The following is a 19,917-nucleotide window of genomic DNA, read 5'->3' as shown; positions in this document are numbered from 1 at the left end:
GTTGCAACACTTGTTTTGATGACGTAGACGAAAGTGTTATTGGGAAAATGTGAACAGACGTGACAAATTGTTGGTAAGAACTTGAGTGTAAAATTGTACAATGTTGGTGTGCAACTGATATTTCCTTTATACCAGATCGCTGATTTCTTTGAGCTCATGGATAAATGGTTTGCCCTCAGTGGTTGGTGTAGTTGAGACAAGGTTTGTTTTTGGACGGCGTCATGAAAACTGACTGATGCCTTCGTCCAGGTGTGTGTGCTTACTTGTCTTACATCATATGAAAAGGCACATCAGAATGATTTACTGGTTAAGGGCGCGTGCCTGAATAAATGTGTGACATAAGGATGGTTTGAAATTACTGGGGAGTTTAACCAGTGTTCGGAGTTAATGAACGGTGCCAGAATGAAAGGCGGTGTGTGTGTCACGTGACGAGTACTGTAGCCTACAGGCCCCCTACATAGTACCATACATTTACTTGTCAGTAGTGTAGGTATGACATGTATTAGATTTGCAAACTGATGATTTTATTTGTTTCTTTGTTTTTTTGTTTTTTGTTTTTTTTCACCAGATGCAAGGCACATAATTCCCAGAAGATGTCACTTATTGAAGGAGTAGGAGACGAAGTTACATTTGTTTTTGCTGCCCTACTGATTGTTATTGTAGTCGTGTGTGCATGGCTGTCCACACACACAAGGGACATACCATTCTTCAGTCTTCTCATTGTAGAGCTTACTAGGGGCAGGAGGACTGTGCAACCTGTTGTGAATACTGACTCCGAGACGAATGGTGGAAATGTGGTAGCCGAGACCCCTAGCACAGAGGCAAGTGAAGTTAGTGGAGGCAGTGAACAGCAGGAGGAAGTAAACAATCATATACAAACTGTAGACGAGCCAGTGACTGCCACAGGGGAGACAACCAGGTCTGACATTCCTCATTCCTCTTCAAATGATCATCAGAGGCAGTTAGATAATAGTTTGGTTGATCATGAAACAATTCGACAAAGGCGTTTAGCCTTCTTGTCAAAGGAAAAAGACTCAGCTGTCAATGGTTCATCAGATAAAACTACCACTGACAGGCAGAGAAGTGATGTCAGTGATGGTGCTGGATCACATGCTGACAATTCTGAAACAAGCCAAATCAGTCCACAGAGAAGTGTGGATGAAGAACCTTCAGTTGAGCCGTCCGTTCTACAGGAAATTGAATTGAGCGATGGAAACATAAGGGTGAAGCTAAAATACCTGAATGACACTCAGCGGCTGGTGCAGACCAATCCATTGGAAACTATTGGCCAGTTTAAAAGGTTAGTACATATCACGCTGGAAGAACATACTCTGCGCCCCCCAAGAACTGCATTCGGATAGTAACATACACATATACTGTAAATACCACCTTTTCCACAAGAGGATTAGATAAAAAAAAGCATGCCCTTAGTTGAAAAAGTAAAGTCAGTAAATCCAAAAAAAAAAAAAAACATTTTTGAATTTTTTGAAAACATTTTGTACCTTTGCTCTTATAATGGATGCTGCTAGGCCCTATGTCTAATACTGCCAAGTCACTTGAAATCTTAATTGGTTCAAATCCATAATACATGTAGTAGTTACTGTTAGTTTCCGTCTTTTATACAGCTTTTAAGTATTTTGTCAGAAACACAACAATTTGAAGAAGCTATTTTCACATTGATCTGTTTGTCAGAAGTGTCCAAACAAATCTACGTAATGTGTTTAAGACATTTTAGAAGGCATATTTTTTTGATAGTTGTGAAACACACTAATTGTCATATAAGAATGGAAATACCTAAATGTGGATAATTAGGTGCTACAACATTATTGTGATACTGCTGCAGTGCTTTATCCTGTTATCTCATCAGTATACAATTTCTACAGTTAGGCCAAGTTTTTATTTCACCGAGTCTAGAATCACAGGTGCTACTTTCATGTTTTATTTCATTTACTAGGTTTCCTAATGCTGGTGGCCGTCGTATAAGTGAAATATTCTTGAGTACAGTGTAAAACACCAATCAAATAAATAAATCTGTTCCAGTAAAATATTCAGGTAAAACTGAGCTTTAAAATGTTGTATGGTATTCATATACCTTTAATATAATCAAGCTTAACTTTCTGTGTTGGTAGGAATATGCATATATATATATATATATAGATATATATATAGATATACACAAATGTGTTTGTGTGCGTAAAGTACTTGTACTACAATTTATAGGCTTGAGTTTTCTGTAAGTCATAAAGCTATGTATTATAGAATGTTGCATCATGTTGACAGGACTCACTTTGGTCCAGAGCTGGCAGCTAACAAACTGGTGCGTCTCATCTTCAATGGTCAGTGCCTGCAGAATGATACTTCAACTCTTCAGTCGTACAACATTCGGGATAACTGTACAGTCCACTGTTTGGTAACAGAGGCCCAACACCAATCAACCCCTCCACCCACGGACACTAGGAACGACTTGGACATAGGCATCTTTATGTTTCCGCTATTTGCAGTCTTTCTGGCCACAATTTGGTATTTCCGTTTCGCCTACAGACAGTACTTTAATGCCATGACTACATTCTCTCTGGTGGGCATAACTTTTCTCTTCAGCGTGGCAGTTTTCTCAACTTGGCGCACTCATCATGGGAGAGAGGAACACCAACATTTGGAGTGATTGTTGTCGGCAACAAGAAGATCTCACTATATCAAGCAGAGATGTTAGCCTGGATCATGTAGCCATTAAACGGGGAGAAAATATAAAAATTATGTAAAGTTCAGATGGAAGAGTGTGAAACGTTTGTTGTAAATGTGGTCAATACTTTTTTTTATTTTTCTTTAAAGAGAAAATTTATTTATTTATTTATTTGATCAGTGTTTTACGCCATACTCAAGAATACTTCACTTATACGACGGCGGCCAACATTATGGTGGGTGGACACCAGGCAGAGCCCGGGGGAAACCCACGACCATCCACAGGTTGCTGTGGGACCTTCCCACATATGGCCGGAGAGGAAGCAAGCATGAGCTGGACTTGAATTCACAGCGAGCACATTGGTGTAAAGAGAAAATAGATGAAATAATTTTTATATGGTGGGTATTTGAGACCATGTCATGGTATATATTGTCTTCACGTAATGTTGTTTTAAGTGAGGATGTAACGTATGTTTAATAAACACATTTGCACTAGAATTTGTTCTTTCCTAGCAACAAATGTGTACAGCCTGGATTTAATCATATTTATATATCTAATATATTCATAAATATTATTATTATTCAGATTAAGTGTATATGTAAACAAAAAATTTACATCCAAATAAATTTATGCATCACATCCTTATTTAGAACATTTATAAATATATACCAACAGGTGGTCCCAAATGCTCCATACAAAAGTTATTCAAATACCTTTTTCTCTGAAAGAAAAATGAATACAGTATTGAAGACCATATTTGCAAATATGTTTCACGGCTCTTTCATCTGATTTTGGCATCATTTTCATGTATTCTTCTCCTTAACAGTTATGCCAGCCATTTTCTGTAGCTATACTGACCATCTGTTGTAGCTATAACCTGATGTATGCAGGGTTATTTAACTGCTAGCGAAAAAAATAGAAGATCATGTTGACAGTGATTATTGTAATGTCACTCTGAAAATTCCATTTTTATTTAATTGATTTGGTTTTGTTGTGATATTGCACGTGGAAAGTTTCTATGTGTTGCTATTTTTACCTTGGAGTATTTAGTATTCCATGCATATTATTTATTTACATTAATTCTTTTCTACTGTTGAATCAGCAAATGTATGTGAATTGAACAGGAGAAAGCACAGACGTGTTACCCATGCACTGGCACATGTCTACCAAGAGGAAATTAAGGAGTGTTTATAGTGATTTTATGAAATGATTTCAGGTACTTGTTGATGCAAAGATATCATGGTTAAGGAGTTATATTTTCAAATTTTATCCTGCATATCTTATCGTTTTCTTTTCCTTTGTTTAAATCTTGTATGTATTATATTAATAGGGACAGGAATTCCACAACCAAAAATGTCGAAGATCAGTTCTGTGTGCCTTTTGCTCCCAAAATCGTTCTCATTTAGGGGCAGTGATCAAGATTGTAGCTTACTTGTATACATATTACTGTAGCACTCTGCAATCCTCAAAAGACAAGCCTTCCTACAGATTAATTAATGGAAAGCAATTATACTCACAGAACATTTTGAGAGATATAGTCCAATGGTCTGACTGTATTCAGTAAGTGTAGATGCAGATATATTTACTAACCAGTTTGATGATATATTACGAGCGGTTTTGTTAGTGCTTTGGAGATTTTATTAACCATTTTACTGATGGTTGTATTATTTTAATAACACTGACCACAAGATTCCATCACAACAGGTACATTATTATACTTGTATGGAAACAAGTGTATTTTTAAATGTACCCAAATACTTCTATTAAAACTGTACTAGTAAAAGTTTTGGAAAGTGTTCCTGTGTGCTGAACGAGTTGATGCCTATTGCAGAGCACCAGGGTCACATCTAGAGCCATTTTAGTTTTGGAAAAGGTTTGGTCATTCAAACTAATTTATCTGTATTAAAACTAACGGGTAAATTGAACAAAAATGTGATGCTTTACAGATAAAAAGTGAAGTTTTCATACAACTTCCCTTCTTAACAGACTTAAAAGCTCTCAGAAAGCAGCATTCTAAGTTGCATGATATAAAACTTGCAAGATCATTATGTCATATTTAAGGTTTGGGACCCGAGTCCAGATATGGTCCGGAGCACATAAGCCTGTGTGTATGTCTGATTTTTGTGGGATGTCTAACGTCCCAAAGTTAACTACAACTTTATAGGTACATGTAAACACAAGCCTTGTATAGCTACTAGCTTTACTATGCATCCACGGACATGAACCGGTGAAACAAGGGCTACTGTAGCAACGTAGAGACTGATGATGTGAATTAGAGGTCATGCCCCTTATGTAGACTGCTGCAAATCTATAGGTACATTGTTACTTGATATCCATGCTGACTTAGTACAAACTAGATAGGTAGAGCTTCAGAGTCGATGTCATTTCAACTGTGGAATGTTTCGCTTTCTTGTTCAAGGCTCCTGTTGCACCACATATCCTAGCAACAGTGACAAAAAAAGGATTTCTACAATTCCAAGGTTAATAACTAGTATACCTTAACAAACAAATTATGTTTTTATTCACAATATTTCAAAGGCCAATAAATCCTGAGACATAACATTTAGAAGCAAGTGATAACACTTATCTACAGCATGTGCACTCGGTGCACTGTTGTTATTGTGTATAACCCATATTTTGACTATTCAATATTAACAATATGGTGGCTCTTCCTCCCACCATAATGCTGATCGCTGTCATATACCAATAAGTGAAATACTCTTGACTACGGCATAAAACTAATCAAATAAATTTGATTCTTGCTTAAAGACATACTCAAGGATTTTATGTGATAATATAGTAAGTCCACTTAATTTTTAAGATATTCTGATATTGTAGATTGAGTGAACTTCAGCAGACATAGTATTTATTGCTGTATAGAGTAATGTCAGGAATCTTCAGACACAGAGCCAAACAACTACTAAATATTTTCTCTACACATAGTTGTTTAACTAAAATATGCATCCTCATAGGCTTTGTTTATTGCTTGAAAAGTATCAAGGCTATCACAGTCAGGTACATTCGAACATAGATCCAGGACATTGAGACATTGACTTTTTGACGATTACAAATTCAATCCCAGATCTGGATATTTTACAGATTCTTTCTTCAGCTCTCTGCGACCTGTGGATGGTCGTGGGTTTCCCCCCCGGGCTCTGCCCGGTTTCCTTCCATCATAATGTTGGCCGCTGTCGTATAAGTGAAACATTTTTGAGGGCGGCGTAAAACACCAATCAAATAAATAAATAAAATAATTTTTAATCTAGTCCGAAGGTAGCTGGATGTCCAAAGTTCCCTGAATTCATCCTACCCATCGTAAAAACCAAGCTTTAGCTAGAAGAGTTTCATATCATGAAGTGTTGTAAATTGCATGTATGTATGCCAGAGTTTTCCGTCATAATTAACAATTTTTCAGTCATACATGTATAACGGCGAGGATTGCTGCCACCACTGAAATATCAAGACATCAGACAATCTTTAGTATGACCCGATCCTGGGTCTCCTAACTTTGAGGCGGACGCTCTAACCATTAGGCCACCGAAGCGGATCAAAAATTGCAGGTAACTGCCATAATAATTTACTGGGTCAGGTGGGCAAGTCCTTGACCATTGCAGTCACATGCTTGAATCCAGTTAGCTGGTTTGGCTGCAGATAAAACCCAGGAGGTTAGCCATGTTTTCTGCCAAACCTTCTACCCCAACTAAGCTTTATGTTTGTCAAATTTAACTGGGACCATACCAGAGAACTTGTGTGCAGATGAAGATGAACGAAAATATACAATTCCACTTTGAGAGGGTATATGCACATAATGTAAAAGTCTGTCCGAAGCGAGATACATGTACTCGTGCGTCTGGAAACAATATACAATATACTCTATGATCATTGAGTGGATTGTCACTGTTTGAGAATAACATCACAAAGTTTCTTGATGCATAAACTTCTAATCTAATCAACGTTCCAATGTACCATAACGATGTTGGAATGTACATAGGAATGTACCAACGAATAACTCAAATTTATAAAGAAACTTTGGGATTTTACTCCGTGAACTTCTATATATGCCTCTTCAGCTTGGAAATAAGTTGTATATAAGGTAAGCATTTTTCTCTTCTTGTTGATGAACAATGTTGTATTCAGCACATGGGATTACGATTTATTTTCTGAACTGAAGTTGCCCATCTTCTTAAATTTAGAGCTGGAAACCTGTTGTTAGCGCCCACCAGGGGAGATAATCCAGCAGACCTGTCCTACATGCAAGATGAGACAACTATAAAGCCACATTCCCATGGTGCAACTGTTGAATTACACGGTCAAGTGAAAATATGACAAAAGCTATTTCATCTCACTATACCATTCAACAAATCGCTTCATCTGAACTTGGGTTACAAAGTACACTTGTCCCATTTTCATTCCATTTGTTGCATGTGACGAGTGTGAATACGGCTGTAGCCATGCCAGAGTCAACACTGGACTGTCTGTTACAAAATAGCCATATGCAGTTGATAACTCAACCTGCCGGAAGTTGCAGGAATAAGTCACAGATATCTGATGACTTACTGAGTCTGCTCAATATAAACCCACCATAAAGCACAGATTCATGAATTTCACAAATCCTCAAATCATTAACAATATCTCATATAAATCTCATTCTGTATGTATAAAAGAATGAATGTTTCTTGCAAATTCCGACATTGATTTGAAGTTTTTCGTTTCTGTGGTTGTGAGTTACATTGTAACTATATGGCATTTCATTATACTGTCATTCAAACATACACCTTAGCCTTGACAGGAAATCACCCCTCTGATGTCATGGCAATTGCAAGTACACATGTCCAACTAGTTTAGACACTGATATTCCACAACGAATCAAATATGCTGAATTAAGAATGTCAAACAGCACACTCTTCATCACAATTTGAGTTCTTGCTCTGGTGGTAAGTGAGAAAAGTACCAGTCTATTTTCTCCTTGGTTACCCCTTCTATTGATGGAGGATCCCATTTCGGACTGTTGTCTTTGTCCACTAGCACTGAAAAAAATCAAACAAAATGCTACTTACGAACCACAAATCATATTATTGGAGGAAACGAGAAGATTGGTTTTACACTGAGAGACATAATAAAGAGTTGTATTCCCATCAATAAGAGGAGGAAACTGACAATGCCAGTGTCTGGGCAAACTCCTACACCCTTCTGTTTGAGGATCCTGGAGAAAGACAGTGAAAACTAAAATGTCATAAGGGGGGAAGTCCGCTAAAAACACCTTGTAAAACTGACACTGATCAGATTCAGTTGGATTACATGAATAACCCAGCGCAATCGTGAGGTTCAATTTTCATTCACCTGCCCTAACACCTTCAAAGAAGTCTTTATCTTCCATGAAGCGCTGTGCAAGCCTGTAGTCCATCTTCAGGCATTCCTCCAGACTGAGTTTGGCTCCCTCTAACACCTGGCGCAGGCACACCTTCATGGAGGTAGGCGACTGTAATTAACAGAACAGTGCGATAGGCGACTAAATAACATAACAAGGAGGTAGGCAACTGTAAATAACAGAACGAGATAGGAGACTAAGTAGCACAACAGGGACGTAGGCGACTGTAGATAACAGAAAAGAGAGGAAGGCAACTGTGAATTACAGAACAGGGAGGAAGGCAACTATAAATAACAGAACAGCGAGATAGAAGTCTAAATAACAGGACTGTAAGGTGGGCAACTGCATAAGACACCGAGGTAGGGAACTTAAAGTGAACATAAAGTCTGCCACTTTATATACACAGTAAAAGAGGCTATAGGACACATTTACCACACAAAAATATGTAAAAAACTCTATAATGTTTTGAAAGCCGAGAGATGAAGTTCAGCGTTAGGGATATGGCACTGACAGACAATTCACTCTGAGCAGCTATGCTGCTGAAGCCCTTATGGACTTGGCTAATCACTACTGCTGAAAGCGTCATGTGACAATAGGGTGTCAAGTCAATAAACCTATTAGCTCTCTATTGTCGGTGTGGTTTCTTATAGTGGTTAGACAGATACTGATGCAATAAATTAGATTTTAGCGTTTAGTTTAAGCATTAATCTGGTGCATTTTAATCCACACATTTATGAGCAGGGAACTAAGAACGGCTACCCAAGTCACAATGCGTACATGTCGAGCAGGAGACAGCAGTAACTTGTCAGGGTGAGCTGGCAAGAAAACCGCCTTGGGAGAGTCATTGCTTGAAGAAAAACACTGTGACTTTGCATTATTTTTCTTTAGCAAGTTTGGATCTATTATGAAAATATCTTCCTAAAATCTGAATAAACTGTCTGTTATATATCAGAAGGTCCTGCTACATACAACATTATCAATTAATTCAGATTAAGTGGCTGACTTTTATGTTCACTCTAAATAACAGATCAGTAAACGAAAACACAAGCTACAGACCACAATGAACACAAATGTTGACGCTGATGTTTTACACTGCGCTGACGAATGTTTTACTTCTTTGATGGTGTTCGGGTTTATAAGAGGAGAAAAGTGGTCACATCCCGGAGGAAACACATGCACCTCTGGAGAATGAAAACAATCACATACTAGATTGGAACACTTTACTTCAGTTGCCTGGAAATGCATGTAGTCATACTTTGGGATCACACGTAAATTACTTAAGCCAACAAAGGCCCTGAAAAAAACAATACTCAAACCTATAATATGTCTGTGATTTAATAGAAATTTATTTCATTAGTGCACAACTCCAACTGCTTACAGACAAAAAGAAACTACTCACCATTTTTCTCAATGTTTCTAGTTGACGCATAGCCCATTCTGACCCATCTTTGTTCAGCCTGTCAAATATCTCCTCCAGTGATTCCCCTGCGAACAGTGTGTTGATACGATCAATGTGGTGCTCTAATACAAACTCAGAACCCTTCCCTGTTGTACTCTGTAAGGATGAGGACAGAAACACATATTGACACATGGCTAGCCAGCATACAGAAGACTTACAAATTCTTATGTCACAGAACAAAGTTCAATTCAAACCCTCATAATAGCAGTGATTGTTCTTACAATTTTCAGAGTAAATGATGCCATTCTTGACAAGAGGTCTTCAGTACACTTCAGCCAAAAATAACTATATATTGTCACCACGACCCCATGAACAGTGACAAGAGAATTTAAAATTCCACTCTCCAATTGGGATTGAATCTGCCCCACATGAGGGCTTTTGGGAGTTGTGCAATGATTGCTAACCCCTATTCTGCTTCCAGGATGCATTTTGGGATGAACACTTTGAGGAGCTATCTTCAATGCATTGCATCTGAAGCTTTCAGTCCTTTCAGCCTTAAACCATGGAACTGCTAAATGTGTTTTATTATTTAAAATAACAGAAACATACCTGCTCATGGTAAGTTCCCAGAACCTTTGATATGTCATTATCCGTGGTGGATTTTAAACTCAGCAAACTGTCTTCTAGGGCCTCTAGCTGTTAAACAATAATGTGTTTTTATTTCAACAGAAGTTGCTGAACAGGGACATTATCCACCATAGATTTAAACAGTTTATTCAGAAATTATACATATTTTCAAAAAAAAAAGAAAATATTACTACCAACAAACTGACATCCATCTATGACCTGAAAGTCCACCCCAAATCCCAATTACAACATAAACAAAGCTTCAGCTTCATGTCATACAATATTATATACCATTAAATCCTGTTAAGACACCATAAGCCAGATAGATGGAAGATTCAACTGTTAAAGAAGGGTTTTATGTAATGTCACATGTCTCATCTTTTATAGTTAATTAATAAACAAGGCACAATTTGTAATTACATTACCTTATCAGCGTCTACAAAGTGAGTGGCCACGCCAGCATGGTAGACATCCCTACCCTTCAGTCTGAACCCAGTGAGGGCCAGGTACACCCCCAATTTACCCTCCAGTCGTGGCAGGAAGTACCCTCCTCCTACATCCGTAAATAAACCTGTAACATGACACACAAGATAACACTGCACAACAAGTTTGAGAATCCTTTGAGGACCAAAGGGACACAACTCAGGATGAGCAGTTCCCACCCAGAGATCAAGGATGCTACAAGCTGAATGAGCATGATGATGTGATATTCTTCATTTTGAGTACAATTTTAAACAACAGCGTGGATTGGTCAATGAGCAAGCAAGACAATCTGAAAAAAATCCATCCAGTAATGTCTGCACCATTTAAAGTAATTTAAATACTACTATACACCTATATTTACAGCATTAACTGAAACAGCCACTCTATGTTGCGTGTGGCCTTCTCTTTTGTATATCACTATTCATTCATTATTGTATTGTTATTTATTTTCTGTGGACCATATTTGTGTCTGAAACACAATCTATCTATCTATCTAAGCTACTTGGTGATGACAATGTGAAGGCATGAACTAAATAACGCACATTAACTTGAATTTAACCATGTGACAGTGATACAACTTTAAAAATGTCCTCCTAGGTTTTTTCAGACAGGTTATCTTAACTAGCAAAATAGAGGCGTTTACTGAAATGTTTGATTCAGTCCGTTCAGTTGTATTTTCCTTGTCAGTAATATATGTATTTGTTAAATCCACTTAAAAAACAAAACTCCTAGTGCTACTGTCAAAGTGAGCACTTTCTACTCCTACATGTAGTTACATCCTCTACTTTCACTAGGTAAGCAATCACATGGTCTGTCTTCTGCACATTTGGTTCAAACCAAAGCATGCTTATCTATTTGGCTAGTTATCTTCAGCACGTACTGTGTACAACATCGTTAATCTAATAAAAGCACTGTTGTACTGATTGATAAACCAATAAAAATGGCTGATAGATAAGTTATGAAAGAACCACCTCTAATTGGTTGACCAGTCAATCACATCAACAATCTGCTTTGATGATTTGACATGCGTAAACATGCTGTTCCATGGCTAATGATGCTGTTTATAGACTGAGAGACATAACCTCACCTATGGCAGTTTCTGGCATGGCGAACAGTGACCTCTCTGTGGCTACACGGTACTTCCCATGTACAGACAACCCTACACCCTAAAACAGACAGCAAACAACTAACACGCTGTAAGAATGAAGATGACTCCTGATGGCATTCTCCTCACACCTACTCTATGCTCACTTTACAGCTACTCTACACTCACTTTACAGCTACTCTATGCTCACTTTACAGCTACTCTATATCACTGACACCACACACTCTATTTAATGGGCACTCATCAATAAAATTGCTTCAGGTGCTGGTTAGAACCATAGTGTGCATACCTTACATAAAACGAATGCATGTTTATGAAGTATTGTTAGAAAGCAAAGGTTGAGACAGAGTTTTGTGTTTTCTGACATCACTTCCTGCCTCATCATTGTGACCTCAGAGTTGTTCAACTGAGTCAAAGCGAAGTCAGTTTTCAGTCTAACACTATACATGTACCACTAGAATCTATCATCTCAGATTTTTTGTACAAAAGGAAGACAAAACTTTGTGCTTGCATATCTAATGGCTGCCTTTTGTTGGTCATACTTTTTCTTTCAGTAATATCTGTTAGATTGCTTGACACTTTAGTCATTAATTGAATACATGTGTATGGGACAACTCACCCCTCCCATTGTAACTCCATCAATGATAGCTACATAAGGCTTTTTATAGGTTCCTGTAGACAAAATCAATGAAAATACTGGTGCTTACTTCCTCCTTGTCTCTTTATGGTACAGTGCTCCCTAGAAATATTCTCAGTTTAGAATAGCTTTACCAGTTTTTGTAAATAAAACATGCAGAGAAGAGTGGAACAACATTTAACCTCCTCCCCCAAAATTCATAAATACAGAGTTATATGTATGAACACAAAACAGAACACATAGTGAGCCTAGGAAAGATGTAATGTAATGTTAAAATTTTAATGTAGTGAGTCATTTTGTACAAAACCTGGACTAAAACTAGTTTACCCTATATTTAGTGTAGTGCAGCAGAAGAGTACATACATGTTATGTACACAAGTACTCCATTCATGTTATGTACACAAGTACTCCATTCATGTCCATGTACACAAGTACTCCATTCATGTCCATGTACAAAAGCACTCCACTCATGTCCGTGTACAAAAGCACTCCACTCATGTCCATGCACTCATGTCCATGTACACAAGCACTCCATTCATGTCCATGTTCACAAGCACTCCATTCATGTCCGTGTACAAAAGCACTCCATTCATGTCCGTGTACAAAAGCACTCCATTCATGTCCATGTACACAAGTACTCCATTCATGTCCATGTACACAAGTACTCCATCCATGTCCATGTACACACACAGACATACCAATCTTATAATTCAGCATGTACTCTTCTCTAAAGAAGTCCTGTGTCAAGCGGTCTCCAACTTGGCCAGCATCGTAAAGTGCTGAAAGACATAATGACACTTTCAAGATAGTGATTACGTAAACTGCAAATAATTTTAATGACAGAAATATCATAAATAATGTTAATATCCATCAAGTACATTTTCACCCACACTGTTGTGATATATCTGTAGAAAATACCTTCCTTGATATTAAACAGGTACTGTAAAGTGCTTAAATTTCACATGGAACTAATTTTTGCAGATTCCGCAGTCAATTATTAACCGTGAAAAATAATTCCAACTTAAAAAAATTCCCATATTGAATCACATGTTGCAGGTAGTAGTATTAAAAAACCGGACCACAAATTAGTGAAACCTTTGCCACGCTGACTGCAGTTAGGATAAGAAAGCCCGGTGGACCACAAATTAGTGAAACCTTTGCCAGGCTGACTGCAGTTAGGATAAGAAAGCCCGGTGGACCACAAATTAGTGAAACCTTTGCCAGGCTGACTGCAGTTAGGATAAGAAAGCCCGTTGGACCACAAATTAGTGAAACTTTTGCCAGGCTGACTGCAGTTGGGATAAGAAAGCCTGGTGAACCACAAATTAGTGAAACTTTTGCCAGGCTGACTGCAGTTGGGATAAGAAAGCCTGATGGATCACAAATTTTTAACAGCAGGGAAGAAAAATTGCGCTTTAAATATATGCAAACTCTGGTGATAGGGCACGGTGGGTACAAAACAAAGTGGAAGTTCATTCATCTTTAGTTTGATTCACGTTAACGGTATGCCGTTAAAGTGAAAGAAAAGTAGATACCAGCATGCTGGCTGAATGCTGCTTTTATTCATGCTATCCCATTGGCTGTGTCACTGCTCTGGACCATTGAACTTCTAGCATACTGTGAAGTGTGTACAACAATGCAATGGCCATTCGACAGCTACAGCAACATTAGCAGTTTCTGACCAGCTACAGAGGAAGATTAAAACTGAACACAAGAATGAATGACTGGGTCTCATAATTGTGAATTCATATTTTTTGCACTGAACTGCTCAAAAGGTGACAGGTCATTTTGCCAGTTGATTAAAAGTACTCATTAAATGGCGGGAAAAGTCGGGACACCTCTATGAATACTGTTCACCATAGGTGCTACAGTAATCTTCTTGGTTATATTGTTTTAATCTTTGATCCACATTAAGACAATTAGTGACACCACAGGAAACAACAGAGGACTAAAGCCACCCTTGAAAATACTGTTTGAAGTCCATGAGTAATTTTGAGCCATATTAAAACAAGGAAAATTAGTCAGCTTTGAGATTGTTTTCAGTATTCCCTTGAATAAATATGTGAAAATTAATCCCTGCGAACATATATTTGACGTAAATCTGCAAAAATAAATTCCAATAAATATTAAGTAATTTACAGTATCAGTGAAAATTAGATGCTACGTAACCTTAAATTGTTAATTTGCACAGAAAATAGTAGAGTAGGCTAGAATTAGTCACTGAGCTATCAGTAACTAAGCAGTGTATCATCAAGGGACAGGGAAAGGAAGGTGGTACAATGGTCAAGTGTGCAGCTCTAATCACAACACACACACAGCGCAAGTTCAATTCTGGCAAGGAATGCAGATTCCCCTCACTGTCTTTGGGATCGTGGTGCTTTGGTGAAATGTCTTTATCCTCTATTCCAGTGAGAACCACCTTACAGTAAATGAACTGTAACTATAACTATGACCTACCTCTCACATCACCTCCTGCACAAAACGCCTTCTTCCCTGTCCCTTTGATAATCACCAGGCTGACCTCAGGGCTGTCCTCCCAAGTCTAAAAAGGACAACAATTCATTCAGAAATATTCCTCATAACATTGTTAAATTATATGCTGCTATTACTTAACACACTTTGAAAGGTTCAAAATGCTGCCACACACTTCTTGTCCATATATGTTGTGCGAAAGAAACTGTAATACTGGCCAACAGGGATATAGATCTTAAAAGTCGGAATGAAACATTTTTAAATACAGCATTTCACCTAAAGTTTGGCATGTAAAATGCACTTCCAGAAGCACATAAAAGCCTTAAATTTTCTGATAAGAAATTAATGAAACCGTACAAAATTTCTTAAGTGGCCTACAGAGTGGAAGAATCAATTAGAATCAAGCAGAATGTGCCACTTAAAAAATGCTAAACTTTAAAATCTGAGTGAAATTCATATGCAGATCATACACACGCATTAGAGGAAAGATTTCAATATCGATAGTTCTTCTACTTATCCACTGTAATAACGTAAATCCCTTATTCTTGGTAATACCTTCCAGCAACCTGTGGATGGATGGTTGCGAGTTTCCCTCTGGCTTAGCTGGGTTCCCTACAACCATAATGCCAGCCACCACGGTTATAGTGAACCTTGCTGCATGTACCAATTAGCAAACATCATACATGAGACATGTCACATCCATTCCATACTTGCTCAATATGACTTATTCTCACCAACATTTGCGGATACATTTTCCTTATCATAGGCAGATTGAGAGCATTTAGGGCACTTGGTCTGTTCAGAGTTATGACCCCTTTATTTCCCACAGTCTGAAAGATGACTTCTTCTGAGGCAGAACCTGCTTCTGTGGACATCTTGGCAGAAGCCAGCTGCGGAACACAAGTCAAAACAGTACATTTAAACACTCAGTATTATTTGTTTATTCATTTGATTGATGCTTAAAGGAGAGGAAAATTTAAATAACAATTTAAATAACAATTTAATACCATTGAAAAGAGTATATTTTACCTCGTAGGTGCATGCCATAAAAAATTATAATATGTACCTCAAGTTGACAAATTATAAATAAAGTTAGCACCAAAATCCACTCTGGGCGACTTCATTTTGCCAAAGAACTAGTCCTAAAGTCTTCTATGTTAGGAGGAGAATTGCCGTCGGAAACCGCCGAAGTGCAGTTCGTACATTTCCGGTAGAACTTTTCTTCCCAGAAGGTAGCAAACAGTACAGTTCGTTTTCCGCTTGACGATCGGGAAACCGGAATGTTGGGGGTAGAATCCGAGTTTACACGAACAAGCCGGCAGTATTAACGACTCTCAATGGCTGAGAGGCAACACAACCCCAGCATAAATTACAGGGTGTTAAAAATGGAGGAGGCGATAAACTCAACGATTTATGCCTGCTTTGCCGTTTTCAGGCTTTACGTGTACGGCGAGGAAAAATCGTAAAATTATGCAGCAGGCCCCACCAGATAGGAAAAAAATGTGCACTTTCAGCCTATAGTGTCATGTTTTAAAGTTTTCTTTTCCTTTAACTTTCACGGGAAATCATACAATCTTGACAGCAGTAGTTGGTCGCTAGAGTTAAAATGTAAATTTATCGATCTGGTATATTCAAAAGATTATATCACATATAATATTATAGATAAATTACATGATGGACTCGCCTATTTATGCCAGCTTTGACGTTTTCAGGCTTTACGTGTATGGCAAGGAAAAATGGCCAAAATAATGCAGCAGGCACCATCAGATAGAAAAAAAATGTGTTCTATTCAGCCTACAGTGTCATGTTTTTAAGTTTTCTTCTCCTTTAATGCCCTACTTTAAGTGGGTGAGGGAGTGCTTGGGGTTTAATGTTGTACATAACAATTTTTCAGTCATATGACGACGAAGGAATCCTTAGAGTGCATGTAATGTGCCTCCTTGTTGCAGGACAGATTTCCACTGCTCTTTTATCTAGTGCTGCTTCACTGAAATGCCTTACCAAAGGCAAGAATGCCGCCCCGCCCGAGCCATTATACTGATATGGGTCAACCAGGCGTTGCACTATCCCCTTCATGCTGAAGCCCTACTTTAGAATATATAACTTTATACAATGGTGCCCAGCATTATGGTTTGAGAAAACAGCACTCTGGGAAACACACGTCCACATGAGCTGGACCCCGGCTCACAGCAAACAAGCACACTAATCACTCAGCCTAGGATACCCCACGTGGTAATGCAAATTAAATGTAAGATTTTAGCTACAGTCAAAAAAATGATAGATCTACCAAAACTTTTAGTACTGCTCAATGATGTATGTATTTGCAAAAAACTTAAATATAAGTGCCTAATGTTTTTAATGTTTATAAGAATACAACTTGAATATTCGGGGTACATTTATACAGACATGCATCATCAAGAATGCTTCCTTATATACCATTCATTACAGAAGAAAGTGAAATGTACTTACAATGTGACGAAGAACTACCCTCACTCGTTCTAATGACCTGCAACAATGTCACCAATCAAAACGAACATGTATTACTACATATTGTCTGTTTGATGGTAAGTAAGGAATGCACAGGTACACAAAATTTGTCTCTGTGATTTTACATTACTACATAAAGTATTGCAGAGTGCTCTGAACACTGCAGTTATATTTAATGAACAGCTGATGATTTGAGTGTAGAATCTGATTTAAAAGAAAATTCTCATGTCAGATACGCCATTAATAAAATTATGTTTGTTGGTCATAAACAGAATGACCCTGCCACAAAGGACCCTGTTCTAAGGTTCTTAGTGGTAATATATTAAAAAGTCTTTTTTAAAATTTTTCTGTCCTTGTGTTCATTTCCTTTTCTGTCAAATTTCTCTTAATTAAAAAAACTTCAAGGCTTTGAAGATAGATGTAGATACATATATGAAAAATGGATGGGTGTAACCCTAACAACCATCACCAAACTGCTATACTCAAGTAAGTCAACATTTGACAAGATTGAATCAACATTTATAAAGTCCAACTCATTTTTCCAAACAAGTTTATGCCTTCAGAAGCAAGACAAGAAAATTGACAATGTACAATACAGAGGAGACAATCACTACACTTTTACAACTAATTTCGACATTATTCCATGCCTAAGTGTGGCTTTGCGACTGCACTAACACAAACACAGGGTACTGTAAAGTAACATACGTGGCCTAACAATGCCATAGATTGAGAAAATATGGGCCAGACCTCATGCAAATCACCTTTGATTACAGAGAACTCTATCACAGTCGTACGTGACTGCCTAATTCAACCACGCCTACTAAAGTAAAAGGCCGATGGACAAGGCTTATATCCCGCCACCCCATCACCCAATCAGGGCCTCACACCCTACAAGACAGACAGATGCACCAGCTTAAACTGGGTTTTTTAAGTGGAACTGGTTAAAATAATATTTGTTTTAAATGCAGTTTGCACACTAACATAGCAAAAATATTGTGTCTAGGGAACATTTAGTATGAAAATGAAGGCATTGGGGTTCTCTTTTAACATTCATCCATAAATGACAATGCAGTTTTGAATAATAAGTACACAGGCTGGCAAAATGTGCTTTGAAACAAATCATACAATACATACCTGTGAAGCATACTGAAACGGGGATGTGATGACTGAACTACAACACCGACAAATGAAAAACAGTCCATTACTTCTTTCATTCATGCATTCACACGTCAATGTAAAGATATTATATACGACATTATCATAACTGTCAGTTTAACAAACATCAATCTATTTGTAAACACATAGGCATAATATTATTGCAGAAAACCTGCTGCGATACATGGATTGGGCATTAGGTCTACTTGTGTTCTGCCTTGTCATTGTAACAAAGGCACTTGGTGTTATATATATACATGTACCTATGTCACCTTGCTATAGATTACTACAGAATGCATGCAGTACAGTACTCAATCTCCTAACGTAAATAGATGCTGAGTGCCCATGACATTAAAAAAATGTCACATTTTCTACATTGACAAATCAAGATCCGACAAAAATATTTGTTCTATAATTGTGGTAAATCATATCCTGTTGATTTATTCCCTGATGATCAATACAATTTACAATGTTACATATATGCACACTGTTAAATATGCATTGGCTCACTCAGGCATTAAATCTTTCAGCCCATGAAACCAACGACATACTGAAGGCAAGAAAGGAGTCAACCAGTGGTTGCACTATCACCTTAATGCTGAATGCCAAGAAAGGGAGCTACAACTTCCTCTTTAAAGACTTGGGTGTGACCCGATACAGGATTGATCCTGGATCTACCGCCCTCGACGCAGATGCTCTACTGAGATGTCTGGGCCAGTGCCTAATAAATAGAGTCAGCCAACAAATAAGTTATGTTTTTTTCTAGGCCTGTTCTTGACACTAATGTTAAGCTTTTGTGCTACATGTAAATCTACATGACCTCATTTTCCAAAACACCACATAATTACAGAAACTGTTTCTATGGATGGCCTGATCCTCGTAAATCCCACCGAGCCCCTCCAAACAAATTAAGCAAACTGTTTCTCCAAATTATTTTGTGACTTTAACACACTTATTCATTTTTAAAATGTTTCAAAGGAAATATATGTGCTTATGAAGAATAAAATCATCATCGGTAAATGGTTCCACTGTAAAAATATGATATTTACTGTCCAATTATTACTGCATATCATGCAATAATAGTATTGGCCTTTGCTGATACATAGATTAATCGTTAATGGCCCTGTAACTTTGTAAGTCAGTGTAAGATCTGGCTTTGACGCCTCCGTGCTAATTAAGATTAAATGTAATCTGTTAAGATGGAGTTATTATTACCTTAAAAGTTTGACATTTTCACTAAAACACTTATGTATCCCGAGTCATCATTTTAAAACAGCACATCGTCATCAATCTGATACTAGTGATCAATACAATTTGAACTTCAATCTGTGGACTGACCCTGAAAGCAGTGGAAAAGAATGTCATGAGCATGGTTACACACACGCATTACCTAATGATCTATGCTGAAAAATGGCATCGACCAAGCCGTTCTACGACCTCAAGTGAAACTAAGTCATGTACTTTCGCCCTTCTATCACCTCGGAATGAGCAGCCATGGAGCTCT

At 37.8% G+C, this 19,917-nt stretch overlaps 2 protein-coding genes across 4 annotated transcripts; one reads left to right on the top strand and one right to left on the bottom strand.

Moving 5' to 3' along the window:
- The first annotated feature begins 22 nt into the window (after nucleotides 1-22).
- Nucleotides 23-3,911, top strand: LOC135461800 (transmembrane and ubiquitin-like domain-containing protein 1). Of its 2 annotated transcripts, none has more exons than XM_064739042.1 (3): nucleotides 23-73; nucleotides 569-1,300; nucleotides 2,281-3,911. In XM_064739042.1, the coding sequence occupies exons 2-3, from the start codon at nucleotides 594-596 to the stop codon at nucleotides 2,660-2,662; spliced, it is 1,089 nt and encodes a 362-aa protein (XP_064595112.1). In that variant the 5' UTR covers nucleotides 23-73; nucleotides 569-593; the 3' UTR covers nucleotides 2,663-3,911. The 2 variants fall into 2 exon arrangements, with proteins under 2 accessions (XP_064595112.1, XP_064595111.1); XM_064739041.1 differs by lacking the exon at nucleotides 23-73 and adding an exon at nucleotides 118-249.
- Nucleotides 3,912-5,552: 1,641 nt separating this feature from the next.
- LOC135461798 (3-hydroxyisobutyryl-CoA hydrolase, mitochondrial-like) lies at nucleotides 5,553-19,899 on the bottom strand. Of its 2 annotated transcripts, XM_064739038.1 has the most exons (14): nucleotides 19,804-19,895; nucleotides 19,005-19,134; nucleotides 18,393-18,429; nucleotides 17,241-17,277; nucleotides 15,506-15,661; nucleotides 14,757-14,841; nucleotides 12,998-13,078; nucleotides 12,282-12,334; nucleotides 11,645-11,723; nucleotides 10,500-10,645; nucleotides 10,057-10,143; nucleotides 9,448-9,603; nucleotides 8,021-8,159; nucleotides 5,554-7,707 (listed from the first exon to the last, which is right to left on the bottom strand). In XM_064739038.1, the coding sequence occupies exons 3-14, from the start codon at nucleotides 18,401-18,403 to the stop codon at nucleotides 7,589-7,591; spliced, it is 1,149 nt and encodes a 382-aa protein (XP_064595108.1). In that variant the 5' UTR covers nucleotides 18,404-18,429; nucleotides 19,005-19,134; nucleotides 19,804-19,895; the 3' UTR covers nucleotides 5,554-7,588. The 2 variants fall into 2 exon arrangements, with proteins under 2 accessions (XP_064595109.1, XP_064595108.1); XM_064739039.1 differs by lacking the exon at nucleotides 19,005-19,134 and having other exon boundaries at nucleotides 5,553-7,707; nucleotides 19,804-19,899.
- Nucleotides 19,900-19,917: the final 18 nt, after the last annotated feature.

The sequence above is a fragment of the Liolophura sinensis genome, chromosome 1 (assembly GCF_032854445.1).
Source record: "Liolophura sinensis isolate JHLJ2023 chromosome 1, CUHK_Ljap_v2, whole genome shotgun sequence".
Lineage (NCBI taxonomy): Eukaryota > Metazoa > Mollusca > Polyplacophora > Chitonida > Chitonidae > Liolophura > Liolophura sinensis.
Note: the sequence above shows the minus strand (reverse complement) of the source record. Positions and strands in the feature narration are given on the sequence as shown.